Below are 13,380 nucleotides of genomic sequence, written 5' to 3'. Positions count from 1 at the left end.
CACCGGCACCGGCAGCGGGGACGGCTGGCGGGGAGAGCGGCCCCGCAGCGAGGAGGACAACGAGCTGAGCCTGCCCAGCCTGGCCGCCGCCTACACCTCCATCCTGCGGGCGCTGGGAGAGGACCCGCAGCGGCAGGGGCTGCTCAAGACGCCCTGGAGGGCGGCCACCGCCATGCAGTTCTTCACCAAGGGCTACCAGGAGACCATCGCGGGTAGGGAGAGCTCCCGGGCCGGACGGCGGGAGGGTGAGGGGATGGAGCGTCCTGCTTGGGTACCCGCGAAGGGTTGCTTTATTCCCGAAAAGAAATTATTTCATCGTTGCTCTGTCACCGTGTCACCACCTGAATGTCTCGCTGTCCCCTCCCTCCCCAAATACCTTGGTGGTTTTTTTTTTTTTTTTTTTTTTTTTTTTTTTTTTTTTTTTTTTTTTTTTTTTTTTTTTTTTAATTAAACTGTGCAGGTAAAGTTTCCATTCTGTCGCAAACCTCTTGTCTGGGCGAGCAGAGCAAGTGCTTTTCCTTTCCCTCTTCTGATGGAAACTTTTCAAGCCCTGGCACAGGAACTTGTGGGTTCTCTCCTTCCTCCCTCCCCCGGCCGAGCGAGGCTGTGCTCAGACACGGTGGGAATATTTGTTTGGATTAGCAGACATAAACGGTTTGCATTTTCTCGGGAAAAGTTCTGTTCTGCCGATGATTTAAGCGGGTGAGGCTCTTCAAAGGGGGAATGAAACTTAAGAGAGGGAGGTAAAGAGAAAGGAGGAKGACAGGGAGATCCCCATCTCAGGGTCCCAGCAGCAAATGCAGGTATGGAGAGGTACYCCAGGTTCACATCCCTGCCCCATCCGAGTGTCTCTGCTGGCTGGATCAGGGCATGAGGAGCAACCGGGCGGGATATGATCTCAACAACAGCTCGTGGGTACAGTGCAGGGCAAATACGGCTTGAAATTTTATATWTTTACATCCCTTTTCTACTTCTCAGTCTCTTTACTAAGGACTATACCCCGTACAAACAGTAAAAACGGGCACGGAGAGCTTGGGAATTCCCCTWTCTGCTCCTTCTTACAGTAAAAGGCAAGTTCCTGTTAGTCAGGGATACAAATGCTGTCAGCAAGGAGCTCTGAGTGCGGCTGGGGAAGGAGCTGCTCCTGCCCTGCTCTCCGGAATTCCGCGCTGGTGTGCTGAGCCTGCCCCAGAACTGCCCCGGGGGGTTCAGCAAAGGCTGAACTGTGCTGATGGATGGCACCAGGGAGCTCCTGCGGGCACATCAGAGCCCTTCCCGAGTGCACTGTGCTTCAGCTTAAAGGCTGGTTCTTGTGTTTCGTTTCCTTTTTATTTCTCGCCTGCTGGCTCTTTTGAAATCGGATTACTGCCACTTCCAGCATTAACTTACTCATGGTCAGCTCAGACTCTTGTGCCAGTTGTGTCCCAGCTTCCAACCGGAGCTGCATTTCTGCCTCTTAAGTTGTTTTGCCTTCCAGATCAACCCAGGTTTTTGGGTTCACATCTGGAAATAGGGCAGGGGCCATCCTGGTTTCTCTCTTAGTCCTGCTGCACAGTGTGTTTGAGGTGAGGTTTYATCAGGATTTTGTGGTAACATCCTTTGTTTTCTGGGATTAACTTTGCTCATTTTACTGCTGTAAAACACTGGAGGTGTCTCAGTCATCCTGTCAGGCTCTTGCAGAAGGAWTTTTTTTAGTGATAATTTGAAGGTGAATTTCTGTGCTGACCTTTGATGAGGTTGCTGCCCTTAAGTACTCTCTTATCTTGCTGCCAGTTTTGGGTGCACACATTACCTGAAGATACTTTAAAAACTATTTTTGTGCTGCAAGGTGGATTCTCTGGGATCTCAATGGTCTTCTAATCTCTCACATTTCATTAAGCAGAGTAGTTTTGGATGCTCTCCTCCTGAATCTCCATATCTGGGAGAGAGCTGTACTATATCCAAGGGTAAAAAAATGACACTGCTGGGTGCTCTGCTCCTGGGCTGCTTTTTTTCTTGTTAGGAAGTCATGTGAAGMTGTGATGCTAACGTTGCTTCCCGTGTCAGGTGGAGAATCCTTTTACTTTCCACCTCCTCTCCTCTTCTTGCAGGATGCTCAGCTTCCACTTTTCTCACTCTTCCCAGCCAAACAGAAGGAAGAGCCATAGCCAAAGGACAAGCCCACAGCAGAGAGCCAAGCAAGTAGAGAATGAAGAGTTTGTTAGGAGAGTCAATATGTGAATAAATTCATCTTAGAGAGTTTTAAATATCTCATGAACCCTAGAGCCAGCAACTACAAAATATTGGGGTTCAAGAGTAGCTGTGGGACTGCTGCTGTCTCTGCTGAAGCATCCTGGTGTGCTGCTCCCTTGGTCACGCTGATCTAGCTCTCTACCTGGCCAGACTGTGAACTGGACCAGCAARGGGCTTGTAAAAGAGAAAATGAACRAAAACAACCCCAAACTCTCCCCAAAAACCTGACAAAAAGCAGCCCTGAGCCCTTGTTTTCCCAAGCTTTTTTTTGCAGCTTGCTCAGCTCCTCAMATGGAGCTGTCTGGGTAGGCAGAGGTTACAGCAGTGATGTTTTCAGGGTGTGTTTTAAGGAGTGTTTCAGTTTCATCCCTGCAACAGGCAGAAGATAAAGGGCTGCAAGTTYCCTCTTCCCAAGGAAGGCTCCTCAGGTAAAACTCGGTTGTGRTTGTACAGCCACATGGCCAAAGTGTGCTACAACAGGTCCCTGCTGAGCTCACAGACCTTGCCAGGGTGGGGTGGTGCTGCCAGAGTGCACAGCCAGGAAGGAGTGACACAGATGAACCAGGGTAGTGAGTGTCAGAACAGGGACAGGCTTTAAAATCAGCCCTTTAAAATCAGCCTTGTCTGCTGCAGCCCCTGCCTGATGGAGGCAGGAGGGAAGCAGCTCATTCCTSATAGTGTTTGCATTTTCCATAAAGGAATACAAAGAAAGATGTGATGGATACACATCCAAATTATAGAATGGTTTAGGTTGAAGAAGCCCCCCAAGATCAAGTCCTGTCCTTCCCTGGCATTGCCAAGGCCACCACTAATCCATGTCCCCACATGCCACGTGCACATGGCTTTTAAATCCCACTACTGATGGGGACTGCACCACTGCCCTGGGCAGCCTGGGCCAATGCCTGACCACCGTTTCTATGAGGAAATTTTCCCAATATCCAACCTGAACCTCCTCTGGCCCAGCCTGTGGCCACTCCCTCTCCTCCTGTCCCTGTTCCCTGGGAGCAGAGCTGGACCCCCCCCCTGGCTGCTTCCTCCTGTCAGGGAGTTGTGCAGAGCCACAAAGTCCCCTGCTGAGCCCCCTTTTCTCCAGGCTGAGCCCCTTCATCTGTCTCAGCCACTCCTGGTGCCCCAGACCTTTCCCCAGCTCCTTCTGGAGAGTGTAAAGTCACCAGTGCTCTGTCTGTGTTTGATGTGCTTGACTTAATCCTCCTTTGCTGTGTACTGAAAGGGTTGGATTAGCTGGCCTGTAAGGATCCCTTCCAGCCCAAACCATTCCATGATCTTGTGTCTGAGAGCACAATTCACATGGAGCAGGGTTCAGTGTGCTGGTCATTCAATCTCCTGTCCTGCCTGTTGCCACTTTGCTTCCATGACACCTGATTGTATTTCYGTGTTTGTACTTCYCMTAGCTTAACTTGGTAGTAGTGTAGRGAAGATAACACCRACATTCTGTCTCTCCATTCAGATGTGTGAGTAGCAGAGGAGCTGTTTCTGCTTTCCAGCTGCCCCTCAGTGTATTTCCTCCCTTGTTTTCAGCAGCAGTGACAACGTTCCTGCTTTTCCCCCATTCCTCTCTGCTATCTGTGCTCTGCAGCTGCTCAGTGCTGTGTGTCAGAGCCATTAGCAGAGTTTACTTGTTAAATATCTGGCTCTTTCYGTTAATTCCAGTTGTCATTTATTAATCCTGGCTTTACTGAAGGCCTCAGCCTCTTTCATTGACAGAATGTATTCAAATGTGCTGTTCTCACTGCTGTAGTACCAGTCATCACACTTGGGTTGGAGCAGCAAGAGTGCCTCTGGTGATTTCAAATAAAATCCACCTAGGGACCAGATTAGAAATCCTGGCAGCTCAGGGCAGACACTTGAGCACTGGTGGAGACTCACAGCTGCTGCAACAGAAACCTCTCAGCGTGTCAGTGAGGATGGCAGAGCAGAAAAGTCACCAAAAAGTCACCAAAAAGTTCCAACTTCATGCAGTGTTTTTGTGTGTTCTTTTCCTGTGTCAAATCCATCAGCTTCTTCCTGAAATTATATATTCATTTGGTTTGGTTTTGGGTTTGGTTTTATTGTTTGGTTTTTGTTGGATTTTTTTTGTTTGTTTGTTTGTTTGGATTTTTTTTGTGGGTTATTCTGTTTCAGAGTAGTAATTAAATTTCACAATAGTCCCCTTGGTTAATGAAATTTAACAGCAGGGCTGTGAGAGGTGCCTTAAGGTTTTTAGTAGCTGGTTCACGCTGCCACACAAAGAGTAAATCTTGTCCCTCTTTTCACTAAAGGCTTAATGTCATGATCAGAGGTGCTCTCTGAGGGTCTAACAATAAATGCTGCAAAGCACAATGGTGTGCAAGGGCAGTAAATGAGTGAATAAATGGAATATGAGGTTGCAGACAGCACTAAGTCGTAACTGAAGCTGAAGGTTTCAGACCCAGGTAACTGGTAAGTCACAGAAACGGTGCCTTGGGAAGGTGAATCATAAATGAGCTGGTTTGGATTGTGTAATCCTGCAGGAAACCTTAGGCACGGGGCTGGACGAACTGCCTGCATCTGCAGGAGGAAGTGGAGTTGTTCTCCTCAGCCTTGAGCACTTAAAACATGGAAAACACGTTTTTACCAAAGTGTCCTTGCTGGGGATGGTGGGAGCTGCTGCCTRAGACATCTCCCAGCCTTTATTCAGGGCAGCTTTCGGGCACATTGGCAGGTCCAGCTGTCCTTTTAGCATGTTTAACAGGGAAATGAAAATCAGAAATACTGGGAGGGGAWCACTTTGCTTTCTGAACCTCTGTGGTTCGAAAGGCTGTGTGGTATTTGCCTGGGAGCCAAGTGGCTCTGCTGGGCAGCTTTGATTTCAAAGCAAATAACCAGTTAGGTAATTTCCTCACCTGTTAGTTTATGTGCTTTCCCTACACTGAAGGGCGAAAAATTTCAACCTTCATATTCTTTTCTTCCAGCCTGTGTGGATTTGGTATTTTTACAGAGGCCAACAGTGGTGTAAGCTCATAGATTTTGCCAGGCTGCTGGGTTTGCTGAGGTGCTGAGCATTGCTGTGTCAGAGCACACAGGGCCTTCAGCAAACAAGGCTGTTTGATCAGCAGCACTGCCCTTTCCAGGAGCTGTGGAGGGGCTGTGCTTCCCTGGAATCCAGGTGCTGCTGCCTCATCCGTGAGCACATGGATGCAGCAGCATCATCTGTAACAGCTGAAACCTCAGCACTGCTGTGCTCCAGCCTTGGCTTTTTTCTCTAAACCTGGGAGGAGGTGTTCAGAGCAAGGATTTTTGGGGTTTCTTCAATCTCTGCCCCCACATAAGGGCAACCTACCATGCTGGAACACATTAAATACACTGAAACTTCTGTGAGCTGGGACTTTCCTGGATCATCTCCCCTGCCTGTTATTGCTCAAGTAACACCGAGTTTGGCTGGGGTTTTGTCAGGAATTTATKAAATGTTGTAACCTCTTGGATCTGAGCTGTGGAAGGCTCGTGTTGCTCTTCCAAAGTGTTTTGTCTTTGATTTTTTCTTTGTTTCTGACAGCAGTGTGGATGAACACCTTCTGGGACATRGCACATTGAAATGGTTATTGAAATCCTGATACATTTTAATGAGCATCTCCATAACACTGCTTTCCCTTTTATTAATAAACCTCCTGGCAGAGGACAACTTCTAGCACCTAATCTTGGCTTCATCTKTCTGCAGTGTCTGATCTCTTGTGAATAGACTCCAGACTCACTGCAACGTGGAGGGTGTGTTGCAGGAAAATAAACAAATCCGTACAAACCACGGGCAGAATTAGCTGAACARCAATAATGCTTCTCCTTTACCTTTGCTTCCATGAAATGTCCCTTAAATCACTTACCTGGTTCCCCTTCTTTCTGGTGACTGAGTGATCAAGCTTTGCTTCTGAAGCAGATATTCCTGTCTGAAGCTGAATTCTTGTTTCTGGTCTTTAGGTGATGAAACCTGAAATAGAGGCGAGAAACTTGTAAATTCTGTTGTGGCTGAGGTTTCTGCTGGTTCCTGCTAGGGAGGTGTGTTATGACAAGTGCTCATTTCTCTGCATCTCTTGAACTCCATTGCTTATTTAAACTGTCATGTGGCCTCTCAGGCTGTGCCTCTTTCTAGAGCTCTTCAAGACTTCTTGAAGCAATGACATTCCCAGAGCCTCCCCTTTTGTAGCAACCTGAAGTCATTAACTTTCTGCAGCAGTCCAAGCCCTTTACATTAATGTTTTTATAGCCTGCTTCTCTGTATGCATAATAAATTCCTGCTGCCTTTTTAATACTCAAAGGCTGCCATAATTTTCTTGTTGCTTGTCTGGGATATTTTCCCTACCTACAGCTACCTGTAGTGTCACCACATGAATAAATAAAAAAAAAGAGTCAGTTTTGACTCTACATTTTACTGCTTAGCCAGCAGTAGCTGAGAGGTTTTTGCAGCACTGCCATCCCTCATCCCCTTCACCCATGGTGGGTGGGCTTTGCCTTCTCTGTTTGCCAGAGGTGCTTTTGCTTTCCCGTGTCACATTAAAGCCATGCAAATAGTTTCTATAGCAACAGGTATCTTCGCCTGGCTCTGACGCAAAATCCCGAAAGGTCTTTCTCATTCTGTCTTCATCCAGGTCTGGTTTTTCATTTTATCAACTCTTTCTGAAGATAAAGGGTAAAAATTAATTCTGCTCTGTTTCAGGAGTTAACTTGMAGCACAGGTGACTGTTCGGTTTTGAGAGCCCGCTGAAGTTTCTGCAATGGGAACTGAACTTTGAGCTGAAGGAAAAATCAGCTGGGGTGATTTAGAGAGTACTCTGTACAAATCTAGCCATGATGTTATTAATGAAAAATTGATTTCATTAATGAAATCAAGCTAGTGAAGCAGGCAGCATGGCCTAGTAGACACAATCAAAGAATGGAGAAAGGGGCAAAAATTTGTCCCCAGCTTTGCTTCTGGCTGGGTTAATCCGAAGCTGTTTCATCTTGTGTCTTTTCAGCTCTGTTAAAATCTCCAGGACATGTGCTTCAGGATAGAGGCTGAGCTTGTCAGGGCTCTGTTTGATGCTATTGCAAATGGAAAAATGAAAAAAAAAAACAACCAACCCACCCAAAAAAACACAAACAAAAACACAAACAAAAAAACCCAACCAAACAAACAGACCCCCAAAATGAAAAAAAAACCAAAGAAACCAAACAAAAGACCCCCCAAAACAAAACTCCACAAACACCAATAAAAAAACCCAAACCAAAAGAAAAAAACGCAAACAAAACAAACAACAGAAATAAGAAACCTGAAAAATGCAATTAAACAAAAAAAATTAAAAAAAACCCTCTAAAAATACAAAAAAAAAGCTGCCCCTAACAAACTTAGATCAAACGGGGTTGCCTCCCTGCACAAGAAGTTTGAGTCTCTGCCAGAGAGGTGTCTCCTGTGTCATTGCTGTGCTGGGACACAGGTGGAAGCAGCTCTGGAAAGATGCTCTGCCCACTCCTCCTTTGCCAGCATGGGGCTTGGGACCCCCAGGGGGGAGGCACAAGAATGGGCAGGATTCAAACTGTGCTTTTTGTCAGCAAAAGAGGCTTGGGAAGTGTGAGCAGGAGGGAGCAGAGCAGGGGTGCCCTGGGCTGTCAATACCATGGCCGTTTACTCAAGCAGTGKCCTTGTTTGTTTTACCTTCGTGTCCTTGTGTCACCTGGCACTTCTGGAGGWGTTTGTGGAGGCCCTAACTGGTTTCTTCTTTTGTGAACCCTGGCCCCTTTTCTCAAGGAGTAGCTGGTGCTGACAAAACCAAAAAAAAGCTGCAGGTGCTGTCTGTGACCTGGCTACAACTTGCTGCTAAAATTAAATAGATATAAGGCACAAAAACGGCATATAGATATTTTTATGTCTATACAAATTGCATCTCTACGTATCTATATAAATATTAATCTTACTTTTTTCTCAAGCTAGACAAATTGTTCATTCCTGCTCTGATTGTGCACACTTAACACCTTTACCTAYTATAGTAGGTAAGTGTATACATATATATATTATATATAAATACTATAGTAGTGTTTATATAGATATATATATATCTATATAAAACTATATATGTATTATTTACAGACTACTATAAATACGAAGTGTGAAGCACCTCACAGCCCAGTGAGTGCATTCTTCATGTGTTTTCTTACCTCTAGAACTTCCTTGGCTCTGTGTGGGGGCATTGCCCACCCTGCTGTGGCACTGATGTGCAAGAAGGGTAGATGACTTTGTGTTCCTGCTCCTGTTCAGGATGCCTGTTTTTTTCCTGAAGTTGAGTGTGTGGTACTTCTGAARTCACTTAAATTTCTCTTTGGCTGAGCAACATGATACAACACAGCTGTGAAAGTTTGTAAGGATCTATTAATCTGTATTTTATATTAATTAGCGTGTCTGCGCATCCATATGTACCTGTGTATGAGGTTCCACGGCTGAAATAGCTGCTGCTGTGCTCTGGCCCTACTCTGTRTCCCACATTGCCACGACACTTTAATGAGAATTTGGCCATTTCTGGCTGTTCTGAACAATCTGCTCGGCGAGGGTGCTGACGTAAATCCATATCTTCCATCGGGCTCTGATGTGCTCCGAGCTGGGGCTCCGATGACAGCAGCAGTCACTCTGGAGATGCTTCGAGGATCTGGTTGGGTTTTGTGTTAATAACCCCAGCCACAGTGACGGGTGTTGTACAAACACTGTTTGCCTTTGTGCCGCGGGAATGGCGTGGTTGTGGTGCTGCAGGAGGGAGCTCAGAGCCCSGGCAGCTGCTCTGCCTCCCCTTCTCTCTCCCCTGAGCCTGCTCAGATCCTCAGTTTCGGATTCTCCCTTTTCCTGGCTGAATTCATGATTACACAACTGCACAGTGCTGCCCATGTAACCAAAACCCTCTCCAGCAGCGCTTGGTGTGAGTTCCGCCCTGAAATGGGAATAACACAATCGTGTGCCTTCACCGAGGGGTTCCTTTGATGCCTGAAAAAAGGCTCACCTGGAACAGAGGCCAGACAAAGTTTAGAGAATAAAAGCAGACAAATTTAGTAATAATCCAGGCYTACTGGTGCATTGAGGGCAGACAAAGCCTTCTCCTGAGGGTACACCCAAAATGGACCCCGAGCCATGAGATCTTCACTTTTTATAAATTCTGTCTTATTAATATTGGGTCTCAATTCCCAATGACACCTTTTAGGTGATGATATCAACCACCCCAACCTTGCTCCCCCCAATTCTCTGTTGTTTCCATATTTTGGGACTCTGAGGCAGCGAAGTGTCCTTGGATTTCAGGCCCAGAGAGGAATTGTTTATCTAAAGATACGAGAACAGGAGCTTTAGCGCTGTATACTAGAGACGAAAAAGAATACAAATACATGAAAATACGGATGCTAAAAATCCCTAAGGCATCACTCTGGCCCTTTTGGCACCCCTTTTCCCCCTTTCTGACCCCATCCAAAGTCCTATGTGGTTCTTCCCGGGAAGGCCGTACATGGCAGGCGGCGCCCGGGCCGCAGTTTCCAGGGTTACCTCAGCGCTGCTGATAGCGGGCAGGAAATTAAAACACTCCCAGCTCATGGYGATCCCTTATCGATGCAGATGGGGCCATCAGCCAGACGTGCGTGCCAGGGGAGGGCACAGGGCATGCAGAGCAGAAGCCACGCTGGATTTGTGTCACCATCACTCTTTGGGGCACGGAGTCCCCTCATGGCCGTGGTGTGAGGGGCTCTGCTCTCCTGGAAGTGACTCCGAGCTGAACTCGCTTTCAACCCATCTGTACAGCTGTGTCTCCTCTGCAGGTTTCTCCCTCATACAGAATTTTCTCTCTTTCTCCTCAAAAGACCTGGTTTCTTGACTTGGGATCGCTCTGCTTTTAAGCTCCCTGAGCCAGGCCCCCCTGCAATCTCTGTGGAGGCTGACGGGGTTTAACCTGTGCCAGGATTGTCTGGGGACAGTAGAAAATGGAAAACCATCTGAGGATCTGAGTTCTGGGATTAGCAAAGTGTCATATTATATGCTCCCTTTCTTACTGAGCTGTTTCTTCTCCCTTCTGCCTCTGTGAGGGTCTCTGCACCTCAGTTTTGTGCTAACTCTGAGGTGCAGAATTAGGCTGGGGTGTGGATGTGCCTGCCAGTTTCAGCTCAGGACAGCAAATCTCTCCCCAGATGTGTCTCTGTCTTCTGTGTGTGCTCAAACAGCTGCCTGGCACGCTGCAGGATGAAATAAGGGTATTTTATCTGCATGCAAAGCCTCCTTGGAGACAGTGATGGTTGTGTTGGAGTGTTTGGAGGAACYATTGTGATGTTTTAGCTTTTCCCCRCTCTCRGGCTYGGCTCTGCTTGTGGCAGCACCARTGGRAGCCMRTTTTGAGATGTTCTCYYTCTGTCAACTCTAGGCTTAACTGCTCCTAAGATGTCAGTAATTCTGAAAAACCAGGCCTGTTCTAATCTGTTTTAAAGCTATTATTTAGATAAAACACCCCAGGTTTCTGGTGCAGCACACAGGAAGTYTGACACCRTGGSAAASGTGGGACCATACACAAACCAAAACRTGTTTGGGGTRTTAMTCSTTACTTCCCTMCCAGACCTTAACYCTAAACTCTGTATTGCTGAGAGASCTCTGCCATTGCTRCRAAGCTTTCTCAGACACTGTCTGGAAGAGCCTGTAGTGCTTTTTTGGGTTTGTTTTTGATGCAAATGTTTAATTTCAGATGTCCTGAACGACGCCATCTTCGATGAAGACCATGATGAGATGGTAATTGTGAAGGACATAGACATGTTCTCATTGTGTGAGCATCACCTCGTTCCATTTGTTGGAAAGGTAACTCTCCCTCGAAGAACAAATGTGGGAACGAACAATGAAAGACCTTAAGTACCTTTAAAAGACTTTGCAGCTGTAGCTACAGAGCTTTTAAAGCACTGAGTACTTGCTGCTTAGGGCTACAGGGTTCTGGAAGTTTAATCTTCAGAATACAAATAAGGAGGACCTCCTTAATGKGAGCTTTTATTTGAATTTAAGCTCCTGAAATGTAATGCTCAACCTTTCCTACTCCAAGCAACATAATGRTTTCTGACATTTCATATCAAAGCTCTTCTTCATGAAGCAGCAGCGAGCCTCGAGGGCAGACATCTCGATATTCAACCAGCTCGCCCTGCACGCTGGCTCTGTCATGGATTTACCTCTTGGCTCAGAGATATCCAGGGCATATTCAACTCTGAAACCCCCTGTGAGTGGAACAAACTCATTAGCAGCCCTGCCTTAATTATGTGAGCTGGTTCAGGGAGAGGGTGGCCCAAACTGGCTGTGCTTAATCGGGGGCTCCGTGAAAAGGGCTGGGGTTGGAGGGGGCTGGAATTGTAATGCCAACAGCTTCAAAGGGAAGATAAAGCCTCTCCAGTTAACCACTGTGGAGGTGATGAAGGGTTCTGAGCSGGAGCTGCACACCTCAGTTTCTTCCCTCCCTTATCAGCACAAAAGGATGGAGCTCAGCCTGATCCATCTGCTACCATGAAGTGCTCAGAGGCCCAAGAGCAACCCGTGTTTGTGCTGTCAGTAAAATTCAATCAGTGCCACTCATGTTCCAAGCAAATTGTCTCCCAAAAATAAAACACATGAGCAGAAAAAAGCTSTTTGTTTAGTTGGGTCCACTCAGTTTTGTCTGCTTTCTTTCCTTGCTGTTAGTGTTTTAGACTGAAGAACAGGATAAACTCCTTTTCTGTGCAAGCTTTCTGTTGTGCCCATTACCCCTGGTGGTGTTTGCGTGTGTATTCTCCCCGTTACTCCTGTGGCAATGTGTGCAATTTTTTAATATCCAGCTGTTTAGCTCATGTGGTTTGGAGAAATCTCCTCACAAACACTGACTCAGTCTTTGGTGTGGCTCTAAATATTCAAGGTAACCATTGCCCTGCTGGGTGCCCCAAACTCTGACCTGCAGGTCTTGCATTTGCAGTTGTGCCTGAAAGGAAATGAAGAAATTCCCCAAAAATACGGGGAAGAGGWTTCAACACTTATTTCTAAGCCGTGTCTCTCTTTGTCTGAAATGTTTCGTGTCTTTTCAGGTGTCAGTGGGTTGATTGCCCAACAGAAGGGGTAGGAATGAGCGAGTTAGCCAGGTAATCAGGTGCTCTGTGGTGCCTCTACTGCAGGTACAGCAGCACAGGATTCTGAGACGGGGCCTCCAGGCAAAGCCAGAATCCCCCACTGACACTCCCCTGCTGGATCTTGGCTGATTTTTCAAGTCTCTGGTACAGTGGCACAAATTCTGGRTTATAATGTTATATATCTGTTATAATCTGTGACAATCTGTTACAGCTGTAAACCTGCTGGAATTCAACAGCCCGCATGGCTTTCTAAAAACAGGGAGCTAAATGTCCTTCCCTTAATAGCTGAGCTCTTTTCTACCAAACTTCTTCCAATTTAGTGCAACTGCATGTTCAGCAAATCCGTATTGGAGATGGGAGCTGCGTTAATCATCAATGGTCTGTGGTAATAAAACAAGGAAAAAAAAAATCAGACCAGGAAATGCAGCCTGATTTTTGGTGGCAAAGTACTTCTCGCCATCAGAACATTTCCTGGAAGCAAAGCACAGTCCCTCTTCCTTCTGCTCCCTAAATCCATTTAAGGCCTTGGAAGAAAAGGGTGTTTATTTTAGACAAATAGGGCTGTGCTGAGTAACAGGCTGCCTTTGTACCCAAATGGAGCAGAGTTCTGCAGCATTCCCGAGACTTGGAGCATGARCCTTGACCCTTGAAGAGCTGTGATTTTTCTGCTCCTTCAGAAAACTCACCCAATTCTTCACCAGGACCTCAGYAGGCATTCACAGCTCCACAATTCCCCAGGCTTGCATGGTGCCACGTTCCTCCCTCATGCTGAGACTCCTGGGCTGTCCCAGAGCTGTTCTGGGGCAGGTTCACATCTCATTGTCTGTGCATGAGTTTTTGGAGCCCTTGGGAGGGTGGTTCTGCTGCTGTTGATGGTTGTTCTCCCCTGTCCAGGTGCACATCGGGTATCTCCCCAACAAACAAGTGCTCGGCCTCAGCAAGCTGGCAAGGTAAGTGTGCTAATGAAAGTGATGCTAATTTGTAAAAAGGATTCCAGGCTCTGCTCACTGTGCTAATCTCTTTAATCTTCTCTCCCTCCAAAGCTCAGCCTGCTTTGTG

The 13,380-nt window shown here is 46.8% G+C and overlaps 1 protein-coding gene across 1 annotated transcript in view; it reads left to right on the top strand.

The window, feature by feature from the left end:
- Position 1: 1 nt before the first annotated feature.
- The window catches only part of GCH1 (GTP cyclohydrolase 1), a gene marked incomplete at its 5' end in the record, with an annotated part of 19,389 nt that continues 6,010 nt past the window's right edge, over positions 2-13,380 (top strand). The window contains 3 exons of the mRNA XM_057385253.1: positions 2-212; positions 10,932-11,041; positions 13,216-13,271. Coding sequence (XP_057241236.1) covers positions 2-212; positions 10,932-11,041; positions 13,216-13,271 — 377 coding nt within the window. The remainder of the gene's footprint in view (positions 213-10,931; positions 11,042-13,215; positions 13,272-13,380) is intronic.

Source organism: Malurus melanocephalus, unplaced genomic scaffold (assembly GCF_030028575.1).
Source record: "Malurus melanocephalus ecotype Western Australia unplaced genomic scaffold, MMel_1.1 scaffold_802, whole genome shotgun sequence".
NCBI classification, from domain to species: Eukaryota; Metazoa; Chordata; class Aves; order Passeriformes; family Maluridae; genus Malurus; species Malurus melanocephalus.
The sequence above is the reverse complement of the archived record's forward strand: the minus strand, read 5'-3'. Positions and strand labels throughout refer to the sequence as shown.